We start from the raw sequence: 19,841 nt of genomic DNA on the forward strand, positions 1-19,841 counted from the left end.
CTCTTGGCATGTTCACTACAGGTACCAATTGGAGGCGCTTACAGACTTATTGACGTGCCAATGAGCAATTGCATCAACAGCGGAATAAACAAAATCTTCATCCTCACTCAGTTTAACTCGGCTTCTTTGAATCGGCACCTTGCTCGGACGTACAATTTTGGTAATGGTGTGAATTTTGGAGATGGTTTTGTTGAGGTAGGCAGAACTTGAAAGCGCTGTTACTGTAAACGTTTAGAAAGCCTTTCGTTTTCAGGTTTTAGCTGCAACTCAGACTCCCGGGGAAGCAGGAATGAACTGGTTCCAAGGGACTGCCGACGCTGTTCGACAGTTCACGTGGGTTTTTGAGGTACTTTTGACTGTGCGAGCCTTCATTTTCTCGATCATGTTACGCTTGTTTTCAGGATACTAGGAGTAAAGAGATTGAGAATGTTCTTGTTTTATCCGGAGACCATCTGTATCGAATGGACTACATGGAATTCATTCAGGTTTACGATAACATGACATTTTTATTTGTTTATGATCCAGAATTCCTGCTGACTCGCAGAAACACCAAGATACTGGAGCAGACATAACCATTGGTTGCGTGCCAATGGACGACAGGTAGAACTAGCCACGTTTTTTTTTTCATTCGTGATACTTACGTGATTCTTTTCTGTGGTCTGAAAGCCGGGCGTCTGATTTCGGGCTGATGAAAATTGATGCCAATGGGCAGATACTTTATTTCAGCGAAAAGCCGAAAGGAGCTGATCTGAAAGCGATGGTATTATTCGTCAGCATGCGGTTTGTATACTAATTTGTGCATATTCTATTTTCCTACTTCCAGCAAGTGGACACTACTGTATTGGGCTTGACGCCTGAAGAGGCCATCGAAAAGCCGTACATTGCATCCATGGGAATTTACGTGTTTAAAAAAGATATTCTTTTGAAGCTTCTAAGGTACAAATTGTTGACTATAGATGTAGAAGATCTTATCGTTCTTTTCTTCGTAGATGGCGCTACCCTACAGCAAATGATTTTGGATCAGAAATTTTGCCTGCTTCAGCAAAAGAGTACAACGTGCAGGTTGGTCTTTCGTTTGTCTCTTGGTGAATGGTTGCTCTGTACTATCAACAGCGTAGTTCACAGGCTTATTTGTTTAATGATTACTGGGAGGACATCGGGACGATTAAGTCGTTCTATGAAGCAAATCTTGCTCTTACTTGCCAGGTAATACTACAGTGCTCTTTTTACTCTTTCTCAAGATACATTCTATCTATGCAGCCACCAAAATTCAGGTTTTATGATGCAGCGAAACCGATATACACCTCTCCCAGATATTTACCACCAACTAAGATTGAAAAATGCCGGGTTCGTGTTTGTATTGCTAGTGACACTTCAGTGAGCAACTGTGTCTTCGGTAGGTTTTGGACTCCATAGTTTCGCATGGATGCTTTCTTCAAGAATGCAGTGTCACGCATTCTGTGATTGGTATTCGTTCTCGAGTCGAAGCTGGTGCTGAGATTCAAGATACGATGATGCTTGGTGCCGACTTCTACGAGACGGAGGCTGAGATAGCAAGTATGGTTGCAGAGGGGAAGGTGCCAGTCGGAGTTGGTCAGAATGCCAAAATAAGGTTAGCCGGTTGATTATGCAACTTCTACACAACTTACTTTTCCAAACACGCAGAAACTGTATTCTCGACAAAAATGTTCGAATAGGAAAGAACGTCGTCATCGCCAACAAAGACGTGAGACTAGATTTGATTGCTTCGTCTTGCTCTATGCTAATCCTTTGTTTTGGCGCAGAATGTACAAGAAGCAGAGAAGCCATCCGAGGGATACTACATTCGCTCCGGGATTACTGTGATATTGAAAAACGCAACGATTGCAGATGGAACTGTAATCTAGATATAGCTAGAAAGCAAGAAAGGTACGCGGTAAGTGTAGATATTCTCTCTCTGAGACAACTAGCTTCGCCGTGCAAAAATATATCTCTTGAGGATTTTGTTGTACAGGAAAACTCCTTAGAACTAACTTAGCTTGTCAAGGTAGTGACTCTTTTGTTTCATTCTGGACGTAAGCTCGTCCTTCATGCGACTGACCCTTCTCATTTTTCTCCTGAAGTTTAGATCCAAGTGGTGCTCGCACAAAAGGTACCCCGGCTTTGCTTTCTGTGAACACTTCCAACCATTCCCGTTTTTGCAGGAGCACAGCGTCTCGCCTCCTTGAACATCGGCAGGCTCCAAGTCAGGCAATCCGTCCAGCAGCCTCAAAGTTTTCGGGATGGCTCTCGGCGTCTGTGGCACCGGGAGCGTACCATCGTCCATCTCGTCAGCGTTATTCCTCACGCGAAACCGCCCGCGCTTGAGCTGTAGGAAGTAAGGATCCGTGCTCATGGTCGTCGCAACCTGTTCCAGCACAAGAGCCGGCTCCTCGCCGCCGCAGAGCCCCGAGATCATCATTCGTGCCAAGGCCTGGCGAGGAGTGAGGCTCGCATTTGGAGTCTGGGCGAAGACCATGCGCAGCAACTGAGATATTGGTGTTCCAGCCGCCGCCTCCTCCGCCGCTGCAAAAAGAGCTCCAATTCAAGGAAAGAGAAAAGGCAAGTTGAAGCTTTCATCTTTTTACCAGAACTCTTCGAATCATCTCCTCCTGTGCAGCTGCTCGGCACGAAAAGTTTCAATGGAGAAAGGGAAAGACAAACGCAATCGAACAATCGAACCTTGGGGGTGGAAGCGACGAACAACGAAGAGAAGCATGGCTTTCCACTGGCTGAGCGAAAGAACAGAGGAAAGTAAGAACCAAAACCCGCAAGAGAAAAGTACGTGCCTTTTCACCGCTAACACGGAGACAAGACGAGAGCGAGAGACCCCTCTCCTCCAAATTACCTCCATCGCCCTCGCTTGGATCGATTGCCTCGCCACACCAGTTACAAACATTTCCCAATTGGTCGGTGGCCAATACCACAGCTACTGTGGTGGAACGCTTCTTGCGAATTCTCATCAAAAGGACCGCGCACACAAAAAAAAAAAAAACTATCTAATTAATCCATTAACAACAAAACCCTAGCAAAACCAGAAAGAACTAAAGAGAAAAGGAGCAGAGAAAAAAAAGTAACTTAAAATTAACTAAATTTAATAATAGAACCACCGGCAGAAATTTTATTATTAATACAATAAAATGTTTTACAAACAACACTAGCAAAGCATTAGTTTTCCTAATCATCCCAGTTTTTTTCTTCTCCACAACAATGACGAAGAGACTATGTCTGAGTGGTGGTGGTGGCGGTGGCGGTGGCGGTGGCGTTGGTGGTGGCGGTGGCGTTGGTGGTGGCGGTGGTGGCACTCTCGCCACCACTCCTGTTAAGTCTGCTAAAGAGGCCAGCGCTGAGAAACCCGTCCTGGGAGGAGCCTTGCGACGCTGATCTCGCGAACGCGGAGGAGCTGCTGTTAGTGCTGAGGTTGTCGAAGCTGGAGGCGCTGGTGTGGAGCTCGTCTCCATCCTCGGAGCGAGGAAACGTTCTGGCCCTGGAGAATAAGTTGCGGAGGCCGGAGCTGCCTTCCTCGGCGGGGAGCTCGCCGTTTGATCCCGGCCGCGGGAGTCCGCCGAAGATGAAGCGCACCGCGATCTTGCTCGCCGCCGCCACGTCCGACTTTGCTTGCTTTATCTGCGACGATCGAGAGATAACGTATGAGACCGACAGAAGAAACAGAAGGAGAGAGTTTTCGTACCCGTTCCACCGTGTTACCAACGGCATCGACTGCGGCATCCCCGGCATTTGCGAAACGATTCACCCAAGCTGAGCAAAACACGAAAGCAAACTTTAGACGAAAGGAGAAACGTGGGAGGAACCACAAGAAACTTACCTGGGATTTTGGGAACGCTCAACCGGACGCAGAGCTCGTCGCAGAAGTGGTTGCAATTGCGGGCGAGGAGGTCGTACGAGTAGCCGGGCCATTCCTTGCTGAGCTCGAGCAGGATCTGGTTTACTTTCTCCTCGGAGAAAGGCGTGTTTCCGATGTACACCGTTTCTCTGTACGTGTACATGGGATTGCTCTTGGGCGGACAGCCGAAAACTCCACTCCCATTCTCACAGTAGCCGAATGACCACTCTTCCTCGAACACCTGTGAAGCCAAAAAACCATTCTTTTAATGAAAGTCCAAAGCTTAGCTATTGGAAGGAAGAACATCAAAAGGGTGAAAGAATGAAAAGGACCAGCATTATGGTATGTTTAGCTCTTCCAAGAAAAAAAATTTGATATTTCTTGCAAGTGAAAAGATCTCCAGGAATAAGACAAAGGAGGACGAAGAACAAATAAGGTACAGACCATTTGGAAATCGACAAGACTTAGCTCTTGGGAGGAAAAAAAAATCCAGAGCCAAGAGGAACAACAAGAACTCTTTGACACGCGCTGAAAGAAGACAAAGACGATAAGCAAGAAAACCAACAAAAAAACCGGGAACACAAAGGCGGCATATTGGAAATTCGACACAAAGAGAAGACGAAGAACCGATCGATTGATCACAAACTCCAGGAAATCCAACCCCGAGCTATGTCCTAGAGAGCAACCTGGACCGCGCCATGGAAAATGCCGCCGATGCCAATGCCGTCGCGGAAGAAGCGATTGATGCCTGCAATGGTGCTGTTGGTCTTGGGCGACATGCTGTTGGTGACATCGTAGACGTGGAGCCACACTGCGGACATCGCCCCAGCTCACAGCTCGCTCCCTCCGCCTCTCCCTCCTATCTGCATAGAAATGAAAGAGCCCTAATCTTGGCCCGCGGTAATAACCATCGTGATCATCACTCAAACCCATGCTTGCGGTGCCGCTCCACGCGCGATCACCGGCAGCACAGCGCAGATCAAAGAATCCAAGCGCGATCGCTGTGGCGCGGCTAGAGATCCCTGACCAGGAAAAACCCCCTTAGGATAGAAATTTTAGGGTTCTTCAAAATTTTTACTCCAGGTCTCGCGGAGCGATGGATGTCTGAGGTGAGCTGACTCGGGCAGCTAGTGATTCCAAGCAATGCGATGCCAGTAGAGGTGGGGAATGGATGCCGTGGCGGAGGGGCTATGGATCTTGGCGGACAGGTTTGAGCAGAGTGGAAATATTTCGCAGGCGGTCAAATGCTTGGAGGCGATTTGCCAGAGCCGCAGCCCTTTCCTGCCGATTGTGGAGGTCAAGACGCGGCTCCAGCTCGCTACTGTGCTCCTCAACTACACAGACAATCTACTGCACGCTAAGAATCATCTGGAACGAGCGGTACGTTGCTAGAAATTTTTTTTCTTTCCTTTTGCTTTAAGTCTTGCATGATAGCATCTTACTTCTTTGGATTTCCATGAGTGACAACGTTTTTTTCTTTTTCCAGCAACTACTGTTGAAGCAAATACCTTCGTGCTTTGAGCTCAAATGCCGAGCATACAGTCTACTCAGTCGGTGCTATCATCTCGTGGGGACGATCGGTCCCCAGAAGCAAGTTCTCAAGAAAGGATTGGATCTGGCTGTTACTGGTGATGGGTAAGTTCTTCGAGTTTTTTAAACAAGTTTCTGATGCTTTATGTTGATTGTCAGATTGTCACCATTGTTATGGGTATGCAACTTCAACTTACAGCTTGCCAATGCCTTGACGATAGAGGGCGATTTTCCTAATGTCATCCGAGCCTTGGAAGCCGGGCTCGTGTATGCTTCGAAAGCTCAGTTTCCGCAGCTCCAGGTTTATTTTTCGTGCTCTGAACGTTTTTTGTGTTGCCTAATCTTTTTCTTTTTGCAGCTACTGTTTGCAGTATCAATGCTTCACGTTCATCTTATGGAAAGCGACAATCTAACCGCTCTGCAGCAAACTGTGAGCCTTTGCGACCAGCTTTGGGATCAACTTCCTCACCAAACGGTGAGACAACTACTTGAAAACAGCTCTTGGAAGTTTTTTTTTTTTTACGAGCGCAACTTTTTGCAGAGGGAGCTGCATCCCGGACTACACGTCTACAACCAGCTGCTTCATGTCTTCTACTTTCTGCGTGTATGCGATTACAAGGCAGCCTCCCATCACGTCGAGCTTTTGGATGCGGCACTGTCTAGCAAGTATGAAACAGCCCGATTACAGTTGCTAGCTCCCGAAGAGAAACAAGCGTGCATGTCGACACTAGAAATGCAGGATCATGACTTACAGAAGGAGATGAAAATCCTGCAAGGGCAGCTGAAAGAACAGGGCATCCACGAGCAAAAGAGGAATGAGTTGGTTGGATTCTATCACGAGTTGGACCGTCAGCTAGAGGGACTCAAAGATCAGGAACGCTTCTACAAGTATCTCTTTTACGGCAACGCGTGGAAGCAGGAGAGCAAACTGCCACTGGGTGTTTTTCCACTCGATGGTGAGTGGCTGCCAACAGGTGCTGTGCTGATTTTGGTGGACTTGATGGCTGTGACATGCGCTCGTCCAAAAGGCATGTTTAAAGAAACGACGAAGCGCCTTCAATCTGGTTTAAGTATCGTTAACGGTAAGATAGCTTCTTGGATTGTGATACAATGTTACAGCGTTGATGTGCAGGAGAACTTGGAAAGCTGGGAATCACATCATCTACTCAAGGTATTTCTTGAATTAAACAGCGTTTTAATGCTATTTTGTTTTTTTTAACCTCAGAAACTCATTTACCGCACTGGAGCATATGGATGGCCGGCGTATATCTTGTGCTCCAGTTCCAGCTTCTAGAGAACAAAATCCTGATTGACCTGACACGAACCGAATTTATGGACGCTCAAAAGGCAAGTTTCTTTTCACTGCAGACCCTTGAGCCGTTCTTTTGTTTAGGCTTTGATGGAGGTGCTGGATCTCTACTTTCGATTTCCAACGATTCTTCAAGGTTGTGAAAGCTCAATTCACATGCTCTTGGGCCACTACGCACATTCTGTTGGCTGCTTTCAGGAGGGAGCTCTGCATTTCATCGAAGCTGCTAAGGTAACATCGTGTCTACGTTTCTTTTACACTGAATGCGTACGTGACAGCTTACTGAGAGTAAAGCCTTGAAAGCCTTATGCCATGTTTATTCGGCTATATCTCTTATCTGCTTGGGTGACGCCGACTCGTGTTCCCAGGTATGTAAACTTCCCGTCCTCGCATGTACAGAAAGTTAGATACTTCCCTATCAATGCAGGCTCTTGACTTAATAGGACCTGTCTATAGATCCATGGATTCTTTCATTGGAGTTCGAGAGAAGACGCTAGTGCTCTTCGCATCAGGTCTTCTGCAAATGAAGCAACATAACCCGCAAGAAGCACGGTACATACTCGCTAGTTTCTGTGCTTGGCATTAAGATGAGCTTTCTACTATGGTGTTTCAGGACACGGCTTGCTAATGGACTAAAACTAACTCACAAACAACTCGGCAACCATCAACTGGTTTCCCAATACCTTACTGTGCTCGGAAGCCTGGCCCTTGCTATCCATGACACCTCGCAGGCCTTGGACATCCTCAAATCGTCGTTTACACTGGCGAAGGCTCTTCACGATGTTTCAGGACAGATTGGTGTCCTAACGGAATTAACCGGTTTGAACTCTCTCTCTCTCTCTCTCTCCCCTCTCCCTCTCGCCGTAGGTGATCCTCTTCCTCTTTTCGTCTTCCAGCTTTGTACAGGGAACTTGGCGAAGGTGCAAAGCTCCAAGAAAACTTCCAATTCGAGGAACGCAAAGTGGAGGAGCTCGCACGGCATATCCAGACTGCTGTGTCGTCGAGCCACCACATGTATCTTTTAAAGGTTCGTTCCTCTTCGATTTCTCACTCGCTCATCGATTTCTCACACTTTTCTTTTCTCTCTCCAGCACGGTCTGAACCAGGAAACTTAGGACTCATTCACTCGACTGATCGACTCCTCTTTTGTTTTTCGTATCCCCCCATGCGAGATAAACCGAAAGGTTGTACACAAGTTCTTACAAAACCTTCTATGCTCGCGGCTTTGGTTTTCCAACGGGTGCTTCCAAGCGCTTGATCCCGCCCTCTTCAGCACTCGATCCCGCTCGCAGCATCATCGTAGCAAACTCGTTGTAATCTATCCTCCCGTCCTGGAAATGCAAGCTCGTTTCTCTCCCACAACGTTTTGGAATCTACTTGCCTTGTTCACGTCCACTTCCTTGATTATATCCTTGATCATCCCCTCGTCCACCATTCCATACCTGTACAGAGCTTGCTCGAGCTCCTCAACACTGATAAAGCTGCGAAGGAAAAAAAAACGGGCTATCAACCTTGAAAAAAAAGAGAAGTTTTTACCCGCTATTGTCCGTGTCGAATTGCTTGAAGGCCGCGAGCAAGTTATTTTCCCGATCCATCTTGTTCATGTGCATTGTCGCCGAGATAAACTCGAGATAATCGATCGTCCCGTTTCCATCGACATCGGCCTGGCCAAAGAAAGATCCACAAGCTCTGATTGAAGTACCAAACAAGTTTAATAGCTTACACTCTCCATGATCGCTCGGACCTCCGACTCGGCCATATCGTAGCCTTGCTTCGCCAAGCCCGACTTGAGTTCTTCGAAGGTGATGGTGCCGCTCTTGTCCACGTCCATTTTCTTGAAGAGTTCTTTGAGACCCTTGATTTCTTTCTCGGACAGGCTCTCGGCAATGATCTAGAACTCCTCTTTCGTCAAACTTGGATCAAAAGAAAGCTTTTGTTTATACCTTGAGAGCTATCTTCTTCATCTTGTTCATGGCCGTGAAGCCTTTCATTCTCGCAAGAACAGACTGATCCAGGGGTTGATCCGACGCCTCACCATCCGGCCTTACCCAGGGATGATCTTCACACGAAAAACATCGTTATCAAGCGAGAATTCCAAAGAGTTCCAAGAGTTTTACCAAGGATCTCCGGGATCGCCAGCCTCTCGCTCGGGTTCTGGTTGAGCATCCGGCGGATGAGCTCCTTGGCCGAGGAGGAGATCTTCGGCCATGGATCATCGCTGAAATCCAACTCCCCGCGTAACACCGAGTCGAAGATCCCTTTCTCCGTCTCTGCGCAGCATTTCTTTCTCCAAGAGCGTCACAAAATCGAGTTTTTGAGAGAGATACCTGCCCAGAAAGGTGGCAAGCCGCAAAGAAGAATGTAAAGTATGACCCCGGCACTCCATATGTCCGCCTCTGGACCGTATCGTTTCTTCAAAACCTCTGGGGCTACGTAGTAAGCACTGCCCACTGTTTCGGTAAATATTTGTCCTGAAAAAAAGGCTTTTTTCTGAGAAAAATGTTATATAAGGTTGAAAATCACACAAAAAGGTGGCAAACTATGATAAAGATGTTATATAAAAGTTGGAGAAGACTAAGCGAGAGAGAGAGAGAGAGAGATCTGTCTATCATTACCCGTCTTGTAGAACACTGACAATCCAAAGTCCGTGGCCTTGAGCGGCGCGTCCTCGGCGGGGCTGGCCAGCAAGAAATTCTCGGGCTTCAAATCGCGGTGGATCACTCCGGTGGCGTGACAATGCTGGACGATCCTGACGATCGTCCTAAACACCGCCGCCGCCGCCTTCTCCGTGTAGTGCCCCCGCGACACGATGCGATCGAAGAGCTCGCCCCCGGCGCACAGCTCCATCACCAGATGGACGCTCTGCTTGTCCTCGTACACGGCCTTGAGCTCCACGATGTTGGCGTGTTGCCCGGCCAGGCGCTGCATGATCTGCATCTCGCGCTGGACGTCCTCCATGTCGGTGCGATTGCGCAGGCTGCGCTTGGAGATCGTCTTGCAGGCCAGCTTCTCGCCCGTGATCTTGTCCGTGCAGGCGTACGTGATGCCGAATTGGCCGCGCCCGAGCTCCTTGCCCAGCGCGTAGGCCGATCGGACGTCCTTGAGCGGCAGGCCTAGGACGTTGGATCCATCCGTCTTGGGCTGCGAGGATGGGATCACGATGTTCTTGGCGGTGGCAGCGGTGGATGGTTTTGCCGGAGATGGCGATGGAGATGGCGATGGAGCTGCTGGAGATGCCGCCCTTGGCGGCGATGCCGGGAGTGCCTTGGTGTTTTGCTGTTGCTCTTGGGCACTTCTTTGCGGCTGCTGGCGATTGCGAGGCGGCGGCGGCGGCGGCGCATTGCGGCGGTTGCGCTCAGCTTCGCTGGGAACCAATTTCGCCCCTCGATTCACGCAACTCAGAGAGTTCACGCATCGCACGCAATTCCCCATGGATTGCTGCTCCAATTCCTCATCTATGTCGGTTCGCCATCGTCATACCTATTGCCGATTCCATCGCAATGGAGGAAAGAAGCCGCCGGTCGTTGGTACTTCCTAGCCCTAGGACATTTTCTAGGGCTAAAACACGTGGATGGCTTGTTTGCATGCCACGTGGCTAAGCTGGGATGCTCGATTTAGTCCCCGTGGCGGCACGGTGTGGGATTAGGGTTCTTGGGAAGTGATGGCGCTTACGGACGCTGTTCTAGCTGTGATTCGCGCCTCGCGGCCGCAATTCCGGTCGCCCCACGATCGTGTAGCGTTTGCGCTACACGCCGCTTTCCTGGCGAGCGGGTATTCGCTGGGAGCGACTGGATCGGCGGCGGCGTCGGGGGCTTCTTCGGGTAGGGATTTGTATGGCTTGGGAGCTGTCTGATGTTTTTGGTGTCTTCGTGAAGAGCAAGAGGTCGGGATCGATGGCTGGAATGAGCTGGAAAATGCGTACGCGTTCAAGTATTTCACTGATGAGAAGGATTTGCCCAAGAGCGTGGACGTCAAATGCACTGCCATCGGTGACATGCTGATGGTGGATGCGGCTGTGGAAGGAGGAAATGATTTGTTCCATCTGGAGATCAAGTAAGTGGCGATCTCGAAGAATCATCTTTGTGTTTGTTCTTATACTATCTATCCAAGGGTCACTGATTTTGCGAAAGATTCTGATACTGGGAATTACGCCCAGCAATACAAGGACCTGGATGGAATCGTGAAGGTTGTGAATTCTCAAGTTCTCTCGAAGTGCTCGACGAAACCACCGGAACCAGCGACCTCAACCAGGTATGTTTCAAGTTCTTTACGATCGTTTTTCTATTTTCCTCTTTCGCAACTCCAGGGAAACAGGAAAATTGATGATCGATGACGAGACTATGTCTGTTCCTAGGCAAGTTCGTCTTTTTTTTCTTCTTTCTTTTGCTGCTTCTATCGTGCTCTTTCTCAGTGTCTCGAAAACTAAGTTCTTTGCGTTGCAGGAGGCCATATCCTGCTACTCCTGGAGTGAGCCTAATTGGGAGACCTGTAGGCCTCAATGATCTCTTACCAGGACCAGGAGTTGGTGTTTTCGATCATCACAGGTTTCCTTTTTCTTGTTCCTTACACGAAGAATTGCAAACTTACCTGGAAAGACAGCACTCTCGAGAGTGGCGAGGCCGGAAGTCTTGTAGGTGAGTACTTGTATTGCTAGAAATCGGCAAGCTGACATCGACAATGGAAAATGTGTAGGACCTGGGCATCCCGTCTGGGGAAACGTTCCTCCCGGTCATGACGATCCTTCTGGATTAACGTGAGTTTCCCTGGTTGATCTTTCCAGTGTTCTTATCAATCTTCTCTTTGTTCATCGTTTTCCAGGCGTCCACAGGGTGCTCGATTCGATCCTTTTGGTCCTCCGGGAGTTCCTGGATTCGAGCCACAGCGTTTTGGAAGGTGAGTAGAGAATTGCTACCAAATTTCTCGCTTGGATTGATTTTTCTTGCGTGGTTTTACCAGAGGAGGTGGTCGAGGCGATATCCAGCACTTTCCAAACTTCTGATGAGAATGGACTTGTAAATATAAGTTGTTGTAGAGGAACGGAGTCGAAACGATGACCTTGTCGGCCAAAGCGCTATAAGATTCGAACCGCGATGCCTGGAAACCCTAAAAGGCGGCAAAATGTGCTATGGAGGAAGGCGTCGTTCGGCGCCAGGTAATGAGAGGGAGTGGCGAGTGGAAGCTGGTGACACGATGGCAGGCGATGTGCTGCTGCGGCATTCTTTGGATCTCTCCGGCAACGCTGCCATTGAGCCTAGATTCCAGGATTTCCTGGCCGGGCTCGCGGCAGCTCAGGAATCGGCTCCATGGAGCTGCCAGGGGGAAATTCGCAGGACGGCTCCTCCGGATCGCAGCGCAGCTCCAGCGATCCCACTGCGCGATCGTCGGATCGCGGCGGCGGTAGCTCAGCGTCTGGATCGGGGGATTCTTACCACTATCAGCCGGCGGCATCGGGTTCATCGGGCTCCCAGCCAGCGGGAGCATCGAATTCCGGCTCTGGATCGCGCTCTGGATCTTACGGGCCAGCCGAGAACTCTGGATCAGGCTCTGGATTGGGGTATTACCAAGACGCGCAGCTCTCTGGCTCTGGATCAGGGTCTGGTGGAGCTGGCTCTGGGTCAGGGTCTGGTGGAGCTGGCTCGGGGTCTGGTGGATACTACCAAGGAGTCGACCATTCTGGCTCTGGATCTGGCTCGTCTGGTCGATATTATCAGCCAGCGGAGGGATCCTCCTCTCCGTCTGGATCTCACCAGGCAGTAGATGCTGGATCTTATGGCTCTGGATCGCATCGACCGGGAGGCTCTAGCTCGGAGCATCACAGCAGCTCCGAGACCAAGCAGACGAGCTCGTCAAGGACAGGGAGCTCGTCTGTGACTTGGCACGAGACTGTGGATGCTCCAAAGCTTTCGGAGGAGGACGAAGCCAGCCGGAGGAGCTCGTCCCTCTTTGGCGAGGAGATCTCCAAGTCGACGACGGATTCCAACCGCAGCTCCCTCCGGCGTTTCAAAGAGGGCAGCAAGATGTTTGCCGGTTTCATCGAGGACGCTGATGGGCTCCAGCCCAGCGATGATATGCTGCCTCCCATGACCTGGGAGGAGAAGTGCGAGATCATCGAGGAGCTTTGCCTGGCTCTGGAGAAGCGGCTCGACAGGCTCAAGAACGACAAGGATGGTATTTTAGATGGCTTGAAGAACTACTTCGACGTTGCGGAGCACAAATGTGGCATGGCCAGGAAGGATCGCGTGGAGATGCAAAGGAATGTGATCCAGTTTGCGGAGCTTCTCAATCCTTCGAAGAAGCCTTACTCGGAAGACATGCTCAGGTATCTCTTTCTTTTCTGGAAGTCTTTATTTGTGAATGGTACTCATGAAACTCATCTACAGGTATCTCAATGGACGAATACTCGATAAAAGGTTGCTCAAGGAGAAGCTCCAGCAAAGAATCAAGCGACTTGAGAAGATGGTTGCTACAGCAACGGTACAGCTCGAGTCTAAGCTTGATGTCCGGGAGTTACTCCACGATTCGGACTTTAAGGAGATGAGGAATTTGAATGAAGACCTCGCAAACCAGCTTGATGCGCGTGCTCGTTTGCTTGACAAATCGCGGCATGTGAGTAGGAAGATAGCCCAGGTATGCTTTCTAATTATGATCACTTGAAGGATGAAAACAAACCATGGTGTTGTTTGTAGGCTGCTAAAGCATTACGCGAAGAAATGGACAGTAAAGCCGTAGCGAAAGTGTCTATGCGGCAAAGTCTGACAGATCGTTCACCGCTGGTTGGAAAGCTTCAAGACCTTATAACAAGCGAATACAAGGAAAAGGTTTGGAGTGTCAAATTCTTTCTAGTGCCGCTAACTCTTGGATGTACTTCGTCTTGCCAGGATAGGTTGCATCTGGAGCTTCTCGCGTTTGTCAAGGGTGAGGATTTGAGGCCTACCGCGATCGAGTACATGAAGATAAAACAGCGCTCCAAGTCTATCCGTAGGGAGCTGTACAACTGGTTAGCAAAGGTTTGTAGCAAAAACCATTTCGAGGTGTTTCTGTATTCATATTTTCTCGTGTCTCTCAGGTGGAGATCGCAGAAATGAAGCACAACCAGCTGACCAAGAACATTGTAATGCTTGAAACTGAAACTACTGCCTCGAATTCGGTGAGTTGCCTCCAGCTTTTACGCACTAGAGTTTCTCATGGTCTCGAAACTTTCAGCAGTTTCAAGGATGAGGATTGGCCTCCACAAGCTTGAAGAGCTCGTCACTGATGCCAAAGCCAATCACTTGCATCATCGCGTTCGTTTTGGCTTGCGGGTTGGCGACACCCCGCGCCTTGAGCCAGCTATAAACCGTGAAGAGCTTGCTCATCGCAAAGAGTTCCTGCGCCTCCGGATTGTAGACGATGCCAAGCCTCTGGCTCATCTGGTGTGGAACAAGCATGGCCGTGTAGCGAGCAAGCTCCCCGCTCCTCCAGTCGAGCACCACCGGCAGCCATGGATACGCAGCATCCAGACGAAGAAACCACAGCCTGAGATCAGGTAATTCGGACAACTCTCTCGGATCGACAGGATCATCCCTCTCGTAGTTGATGACGAATCCTACTGTCTTTTGCAGCAGCTCGTTTGGATCGCTGGCCGGATCCGTGGCGTTGTCTCCTGTTCCACGAATCGAGATCTAAGCTCACCAACTTTAATCTTTCATCTCTCTTACCGATTCGATGCACGTACTTTCTCAGCAGGGCGTGAGCCGGCGACAAATCCAAGCGACGAACAGTCTCCTTGTCGATGGTGATCTCGAATCGCCCGGGTGTTGGAGGAGGAGCCGGATTTAAATTCGGAGCTGTGGAGAGATGGACGAAAGGTCACTACTCCAATGCCAGGGAGAAGGATTTGAGCGACAGGAGAGGTACTAACGTTCGTCGTCGTCTTGGAGCGAGAAATCATCGAGCTTCCCGGTTGGATTGGACACACAATTTGGAGGAGACGACCATCGGAGCCTTACCCGGGCTTTAGTGGTGTCGCCCAATGCGCCAAATCGATGCTGGGTTGCTGCTACTGTGGTAGAAATCGAGAATGGTGGCGAGGGAAATCGAGTGGATGCTGGAATAGCAGCCATAGCTCCCCTGTTTTTAGGGTTCTTTAAAACGGGCTAACTTGGTATCGGGGGCAAATATTCCATTTTTTAAGAATATTCAGTTTAGCATACTGACTTTACATTAACGGTCGATGTATTCCGAATGTGCGGATTGGAGACGAATCAAACGCAAAGTTCTAGATTCCGGTTCTTGCTTGCAAAGCTGGGATTCTTCATAGAAATCAGGAAGCAAGCAAACAGCTATGGCGGCTGAGCTCAGGAAGAATGGAGATTGTGTTCTACGATCTGGAGACGAGCATGCCAGAGGGCAAGGAACAGAGCCGAGAGATTCTAGAGTTTGGGGCTGTGGTATTATCGGCAAAGGGATTAGTAGAGGTGGATTCTTATACCACGCCGGTTCGCCCTTCTGTGATGAACTCTAGAAATGCAGCCGGCACCAGCAGTGGCGCTCTGAGATTGCTGATCGAGTCTATGAGCTACTGCACGGTAAGCTCGCGATCTTTGTTCTTGAGATTGCTCATGTGAAGGATTTGAGCAAGCAGGGCGAATTTGGGCGGGGCACAATATCTGCGAATTCGACAATGTTCGGATCGAGGAGGCCTTTGCTAGCATCGGCAGGCCGATGCCTGAAGCTGCTGGCTTCATCGATACACTCCCGCTTCTGCAGAGAACATTTGGACAAAGAGCTGGAAATCTTAAGGTACATGCTTGCTGCTCAATCTTTCAAGTTGATGATGCCTGTTTGGTTGAGCAGTTGAGCACACTGGCCGCTTATTTCAGTCTTGGAAAGCAAGAACACAGGTTCCTTCTGTTTTCAATTTTGCTACATGTAGAGTCGAGCTTTGCTTGTGTTGCTCAGGAGCCTTCCGGATGTCCGGATGAACATTAAGGTGCTTAAGCGGTGCGCGACTGTGCTGCTTCTGGTATTCTAAGATCAAGCTGCTGTTTGTAGATCTTACTCCATTTATCTGCAGGAATCCAACTTCCCACAGTTATTTCAATCTTCGCCTCAGGCTCCACAGAAGCGTCGGAGGTCCAGCTATGGGGGTGGTGATGATTTCAGGCTGGTCCCTTTATCATTGGAGGAAGCAATGCCGCAACTCGAAGGTGGCGAAGGTGAAGCAATAGATCCAAAGATGCAAAATGAAGAACAGGATGTGAAACGTACGCTCAAATTTGAGACAGGAGAAGATCATAACAGGTTCCTTCAGCCTCATGAAGTGTTACTGGAGTCAGTCGGTGCTGTTTATGGTGGAGGCCCGTCGGTGATTCTCTTCCATGGCTCCGATCGGCTTCGTGTTCAGGCGAACAATTCAAGAGTCATGTTCAGCGTCAGTGACATATACGCATTCAGTGAGACTGGAAAGCCAACATTTACGATTGTCATCATCCCCAGCGCGGAGCTACTAGCCATTGTCAAGCACTGTGAAGCTGCTGTGAAGAACAAGTCCTTATTCGGCATCAATGCAACATGGCAGCCTGCTTTTTTTGTGACAGAGGATGGGCACGAAGCAATTCGAATCAGGTGATTTGCCTTTCAAAACTTTCTCTTGGAAATATAACAAAGCGAGCATTTGATTGGGCAGAATCGGGACGAACGGTAAGGGAAGCAGCGCAACTTACACGACCAAGCTGTACAGGAACTTGCAGGAGGTATCACTAGGAAGCGTCGATCCGAAGTCGTTTCGAGAAATCGTACCAGCCGGTTACATAGTGGATGCCGCTATGCGATTCGATGCTTACGCCTTCGAAAGAGGAAGCGCAGGCCTGAAATTGCTGGCTGAAAAGCTCAACCTGCACTGAGTTGTTGTGGCTGCTTCGACTGATTCTGAAGTTTATTCACCACCAAGTAAGATTTAACATTATACTCACAACTTGTAAATGTACAACAACGCTGGATCTTCATTGAAGATACTCGCCTTCAACCCTCAACTGGATCCTCGTTCTAATTCTCCAAGATTGTTCGTCACCAAGAACCCTAAACCAGGCTTACGTGTCCAATACGTAAATCCCATTAACAAAAGTTTTAAATAACATGATTAAAGGTAACAAAAGGGTTAGCCAAAGATACACTAAAATGCTTGAGAATATGCCATCCCCTACATTGTCGTTTTAGGGCATGGCCGCGAGAGCAAGAGGCTTGGTGAGTAGAAGAAGACTCTCCTCTCTCTGGCGATCAGATATTTCATCCCACCGTAGTGTGTCCAGTGGCGCGGCAGCGATACAAAGATCATTCACGCGCGTGGCAATCGATTATCGCGCACCGGCGGCGCTGCGCGCTCCTCCCAGATTCTCATATGGTACTGTGAGCTCTGCTAGGGTTTGCATCAATCGATCGATTTCTATCCGTGCAGGCCATCGACGGAGCTTGTTCATCCAGGTCCAGACTACTCCCAATCCCGCATCGCTGATTTTCTCGCCCGGGAAGCCGGTCATGGAGATTGGCAGCTCGGATTTCCCCAATGCCAGGACGGCCATGAAATCTCCTCTCGCCAAGTCGTTATTTGGCATCGATGGTAAGACAAAGAGTTGGAGCTCTTCGGCAGCTTTAGATTTTAATTGGATTGATCTGGTCCTGTTGTAGGAGTTACTCGGGTGTTTTTCGGATCGGACTTCGTGACGGTGACGAAGTCGGATGATACGGAGTGGGACGTGCTCAAGCCGGAGGTCTTTGCAGCGATCATGGATTTTTACGCCTCTGGACAGCCACTCTTCTACTCTGCGCAAGCAGCAGCGCCTAAAGACACGGCGATCGAAGAGGTAAATCCTTGTTCCTGCAAGTTCGATTCCTCTCCTCCTCCATTCCTAGTTTTTCTGCGAGTTCCTTCTTTTGGATTACCTTTCTCCTCTCAGTTTTTGTTCCTGTTCTTACTTTGGCTACTTGGCTTCTAGGGAGACGATGAAACCGTGGTGATGATCAAAGAGCTCCTCGAGACGCGAATACGTCCAGCAGTCAAGGACGATGGCGGTGACATTGAGTACCGTGGATTCGACAGGTAAAGTTTCTATAGTTTTCTCGAGAAAAATTCAAACCCCTCCTTTCTTCTCGTCGATCAGGGAGTCCGGGATCGTCGAGCTTAAAATGCAAGGTGCTTGCAGTGGCTGTCCAAGCTCGGCTGTGACGCTTAAGTCTGGAATCGAAAACATGCTCATGCATTACGTTCCAGAGGTAAAAATTGGATTTTTAGTTTGTTCCTCGCTTATTATTCTTCTCTACTTCGATGTATGTAGGTGAAGGGGGTGAAAGAAGTGAAAGACGACGACGAAGAAGAGAAAGCCGAAGGAGCTTAACAAACGAAAGAGCAAAATTTATAGACACAGTTTTGACACTCTGGTAGATGCTGGATAAAAAATAAAAAACCGTTGTGAAAAAATAACACGATCATAGTGAAAATATCACAAACATTGTTACATTGTGAAAAATAATGCGATCATAGCGATAATTTCACAAACATTGTTACATTGTGAAAAATAATGCGATCATAGCGATAATTTCACAAACATTGTTCTAACTAAAACGTGACGCGTGTGTGCCAAGTGGCTCGTAGCAGGTCGTCCACGTGCCAGGATAGTGCGGCTATAGGGAAGTTTTTCTGGGGAGTTTTTCGCGAAGAAGTGATTGTTTTTGCGGAAGATCAAGCAAAGAAGAAGGAGGTCGCGGCGATGGCTTTGCGCGTAGCACTTGGCAAGAGTGTCCAGCGAGGAGCACCAGCAACGAGAGCTTTCCAATGGCGATTTTTTTCGGTAAGCGATAGAGCAAGTTCCACTCGAATTCCACTCCTCTTCTCATGGTTTTGGATTCTTCTCATGGCAGGCAAATCCGGAAACCAATCAGCCCGACACCGACCATGAGCACGGCAAGATGATGAGCGAGGGCGGCGGCAGCGTCTCGTCCTTCACCGAGGCCAAGGAGGACGTGAAATCCAAGTCTGGCGGGATGGTGGAGGGGATCAAGCACCAGGTGGAGGTGGAGAAGAAGAACGCGAGGGAGATGATGGACGAGATGAAGGAGATGCCGAAAAAGGCCGGGGAGACGACCGAGCAGCTCAAGGAGACGGTGGTGATCGCGGGTCAGGCGCTCAAGAGAGACGCCGAGAGGATCGCCGAGAAGGTTGGAGTCCGGGAGAGAAAACCCGGAGATCTGGAGAACGAGTAGAAAAAGAGTTTTTGTGTGAGTAAGAATTGGCTGTAGCATCACCCATAGAAATTTCTGCTTTCACACAAAATCCATTCACAGGCTCAAGAACCCTAAACCGCTATAGAAAAAGTATACTTTTTGAATGGTTCCTTCGATTACATTTTTCGAGAGTTAAGTCCGAGCCGGAGCTCCATTGCGTCGTGCATGTCCACAGCAACGAATCGACTGGAATCGCGAGGATCTGGAAAGACATCGCGAAGAGAGCTGTAAGCAATCTAGACAATCGAGAGAGATCGATCGATATCGATCCAAGGGCAAACAAAGTACCATAGATGATGTTCTCAAAGTTGAGCTCGTCCAGTGTTCCAGTGAGGGACTCCAGACCGATCATGGAGGAAGGGATTAGATTCCCAGGTCGTTGGCAGCTGCGCAAACACAAACCCATGAGAAAACCAGAGATGAAAGAAGAGATTTTGCGCATTACCGAGAGAGGATCTGGCGATCGAAGTCCATTCTCAGGGCAAACGCTGAGCCATAGAGGTTCTCGACGATCTTCCGCTTGGTGTCGGCCCCAAATTTCAGCTTCTGGAAGCAAAACCTATCGGTTTCACGAGCGGCGCGGTGGGAGAGATCTTACCTCCTGGTGAAGCGATTGGACGGGATGGAGCGGCAGCGCATCGCTCTTCAAAGCCGGGAGGCCGTGGCGCAGCGTGTCGTGGTGGCCGAGGACGTCGTGCGGCAGCTCCGAGTTCTCCATGGCGAAAGAATGAACAAGAACCCTAAAATCGCAAATATTCCTAGGTGGGATAGCTCCGAGGTTCGAGTCCGGCCAAGCGCCTGGGCGGCACGGTCCTCCGATGGATGGAGCTCCGATCTCTCAGCGATCGCTCATGGATCCAGCGAGCTGAGAATGCGCGCAGC

At 49.3% G+C, this 19,841-nt stretch overlaps 10 protein-coding genes, 1 long non-coding RNA gene and 1 pseudogene across 13 annotated transcripts in view; 8 read left to right on the forward strand and 4 right to left on the reverse strand.

Annotated features, from left to right (window-relative positions):
* Window positions 1–1,988, forward strand: part of LOC9631296 (glucose-1-phosphate adenylyltransferase large subunit 2, chloroplastic) — a gene marked incomplete at its 5' end in the record, with an annotated part of 2,236 nt that extends 248 nt beyond the window's left edge. Inside the window, 12 exons of the mRNA XM_024673353.1 lie at window positions 22–195; window positions 254–346; window positions 402–485; window positions 545–600; window positions 667–760; window positions 824–936; window positions 990–1,062; window positions 1,126–1,206; window positions 1,261–1,347; window positions 1,401–1,612; window positions 1,666–1,726; window positions 1,785–1,988. Coding sequence (XP_024529121.1) covers window positions 22–195; window positions 254–346; window positions 402–485; window positions 545–600; window positions 667–760; window positions 824–936; window positions 990–1,062; window positions 1,126–1,206; window positions 1,261–1,347; window positions 1,401–1,612; window positions 1,666–1,726; window positions 1,785–1,886 — 1,230 coding nt within the window. The remainder of the gene's footprint in view (window positions 1–21; window positions 196–253; window positions 347–401; window positions 486–544; window positions 601–666; window positions 761–823; window positions 937–989; window positions 1,063–1,125; window positions 1,207–1,260; window positions 1,348–1,400; window positions 1,613–1,665; window positions 1,727–1,784) is intronic.
* LOC112345726 lies at window positions 1,951–3,160 on the reverse strand. The gene is made up of 3 exons (XM_024673000.1): window positions 2,701–3,160; window positions 2,607–2,638; window positions 1,951–2,544 (listed from the first exon to the last, which is right to left on the reverse strand). Exons 1-3 carry the CDS (start codon window positions 2,979–2,981, stop codon window positions 2,009–2,011), a joined length of 849 nt encoding a protein of 282 aa, XP_024528768.1. The 5' UTR covers window positions 2,982–3,160; the 3' UTR covers window positions 1,951–2,008.
* On the reverse strand, window positions 3,130–10,287 carry LOC9631298 (calcium-dependent protein kinase 2). Its single transcript, XM_024673354.1, has 11 exons — window positions 10,182–10,287; window positions 9,949–10,055; window positions 9,317–9,866; window positions 9,029–9,172; window positions 8,819–8,971; window positions 8,645–8,760; window positions 8,425–8,592; window positions 8,238–8,365; window positions 8,083–8,182; window positions 7,963–8,032; window positions 3,130–3,285 (listed from the first exon to the last, which is right to left on the reverse strand). Exons 1-11 carry the CDS (start codon window positions 10,285–10,287, stop codon window positions 3,200–3,202), a joined length of 1,728 nt encoding a protein of 575 aa, XP_024529122.1. The 3' UTR covers window positions 3,130–3,199.
* Window positions 4,683–7,932, forward strand: LOC9650121 (sister chromatid cohesion protein SCC4). Its single transcript, XM_024672994.1, has 13 exons — window positions 4,683–5,242; window positions 5,349–5,497; window positions 5,552–5,693; window positions 5,751–5,867; window positions 5,934–6,474; window positions 6,525–6,563; window positions 6,618–6,739; window positions 6,786–6,932; window positions 6,980–7,069; window positions 7,129–7,253; window positions 7,315–7,520; window positions 7,598–7,728; window positions 7,793–7,932. Exons 1-13 carry the CDS (start codon window positions 5,030–5,032, stop codon window positions 7,814–7,816), a joined length of 2,046 nt encoding a protein of 681 aa, XP_024528762.1. The 5' UTR covers window positions 4,683–5,029; the 3' UTR covers window positions 7,817–7,932.
* A 72-nt stretch (window positions 10,288–10,359) lies between the features above and the next one.
* On the forward strand, window positions 10,360–11,769 carry LOC112345725 (probable proteasome inhibitor). Its single transcript, XM_024672999.1, has 9 exons — window positions 10,360–10,522; window positions 10,577–10,754; window positions 10,812–10,952; window positions 11,008–11,055; window positions 11,144–11,245; window positions 11,292–11,335; window positions 11,394–11,454; window positions 11,520–11,594; window positions 11,658–11,769. Exons 1-9 carry the CDS (start codon window positions 10,363–10,365, stop codon window positions 11,698–11,700), a joined length of 852 nt encoding a protein of 283 aa, XP_024528767.1. The 5' UTR covers window positions 10,360–10,362; the 3' UTR covers window positions 11,701–11,769.
* Window positions 11,770–11,867: 98 nt separating this feature from the next.
* On the forward strand, window positions 11,868–14,022 carry LOC112345724 (keratin, type II cytoskeletal 1-like). 3 transcript variants are annotated; one of them, XM_024672998.1, is made up of 6 exons: window positions 11,868–13,020; window positions 13,082–13,328; window positions 13,388–13,519; window positions 13,580–13,708; window positions 13,768–13,848; window positions 13,908–14,022. In XM_024672998.1, exons 1-6 carry the CDS (start codon window positions 12,005–12,007, stop codon window positions 13,917–13,919), a joined length of 1,617 nt encoding a protein of 538 aa, XP_024528766.1. In that variant the 5' UTR covers window positions 11,868–12,004; the 3' UTR covers window positions 13,920–14,022. The 3 variants fall into 3 exon arrangements, with proteins under 3 accessions (XP_024528766.1, XP_024528765.1, XP_024528763.1); XM_024672997.1 differs by having other exon boundaries at window positions 13,905–13,946; XM_024672995.1 differs by having other exon boundaries at window positions 13,768–13,949.
* On the reverse strand, window positions 13,784–14,930 carry LOC9650122 (protein CHLORORESPIRATORY REDUCTION 6, chloroplastic). Its single transcript, XM_024673001.1, has 3 exons — window positions 14,602–14,930; window positions 14,399–14,527; window positions 13,784–14,343 (listed from the first exon to the last, which is right to left on the reverse strand). The coding sequence occupies exons 1-3, from the start codon at window positions 14,801–14,803 to the stop codon at window positions 13,910–13,912; spliced, it is 765 nt and encodes a 254-aa protein (XP_024528769.1). The 5' UTR covers window positions 14,804–14,930; the 3' UTR covers window positions 13,784–13,909.
* On the forward strand, window positions 14,154–14,404 carry LOC112345727. Its single transcript, XR_002992136.1, has 2 exons — window positions 14,154–14,226; window positions 14,303–14,404. It is a non-coding gene; the product is annotated as an uncharacterized LOC112345727 (long non-coding RNA).
* On the forward strand, window positions 14,925–16,585 carry LOC9650123 (annotated as a pseudogene).
* Window positions 16,586–16,877: 292 nt separating this feature from the next.
* LOC9631299 (nifU-like protein 4, mitochondrial) lies at window positions 16,878–18,230 on the forward strand. Its single transcript, XM_002968109.2, has 6 exons — window positions 16,878–17,082; window positions 17,137–17,298; window positions 17,367–17,542; window positions 17,675–17,778; window positions 17,840–17,951; window positions 18,014–18,230. The coding sequence occupies exons 1-6, from the start codon at window positions 16,902–16,904 to the stop codon at window positions 18,071–18,073; spliced, it is 795 nt and encodes a 264-aa protein (XP_002968155.2). The 5' UTR covers window positions 16,878–16,901; the 3' UTR covers window positions 18,074–18,230.
* A 122-nt stretch (window positions 18,231–18,352) lies between these two features.
* Window positions 18,353–19,063, forward strand: LOC9631300. Its single transcript, XM_002968110.2, has 2 exons — window positions 18,353–18,526; window positions 18,597–19,063. Exons 1-2 carry the CDS (start codon window positions 18,446–18,448, stop codon window positions 18,936–18,938), a joined length of 423 nt encoding a protein of 140 aa, XP_002968156.1. The 5' UTR covers window positions 18,353–18,445; the 3' UTR covers window positions 18,939–19,063.
* Window positions 19,042–19,720, reverse strand: LOC9631301 (cyclin-B1-2). The gene is made up of 4 exons (XM_002968421.2): window positions 19,558–19,720; window positions 19,405–19,505; window positions 19,248–19,345; window positions 19,042–19,161 (listed from the first exon to the last, which is right to left on the reverse strand). Exons 1-4 carry the CDS (start codon window positions 19,675–19,677, stop codon window positions 19,076–19,078), a joined length of 405 nt encoding a protein of 134 aa, XP_002968467.1. The 5' UTR covers window positions 19,678–19,720; the 3' UTR covers window positions 19,042–19,075.
* Window positions 19,721–19,841: the final 121 nt, after the last annotated feature.

This window comes from Selaginella moellendorffii, unplaced genomic scaffold (genome assembly GCF_000143415.4).
Source record: "Selaginella moellendorffii unplaced genomic scaffold, v1.0 SELMOscaffold_10, whole genome shotgun sequence".
Taxonomy (NCBI): Eukaryota; Viridiplantae; Streptophyta; class Lycopodiopsida; order Selaginellales; family Selaginellaceae; genus Selaginella; species Selaginella moellendorffii.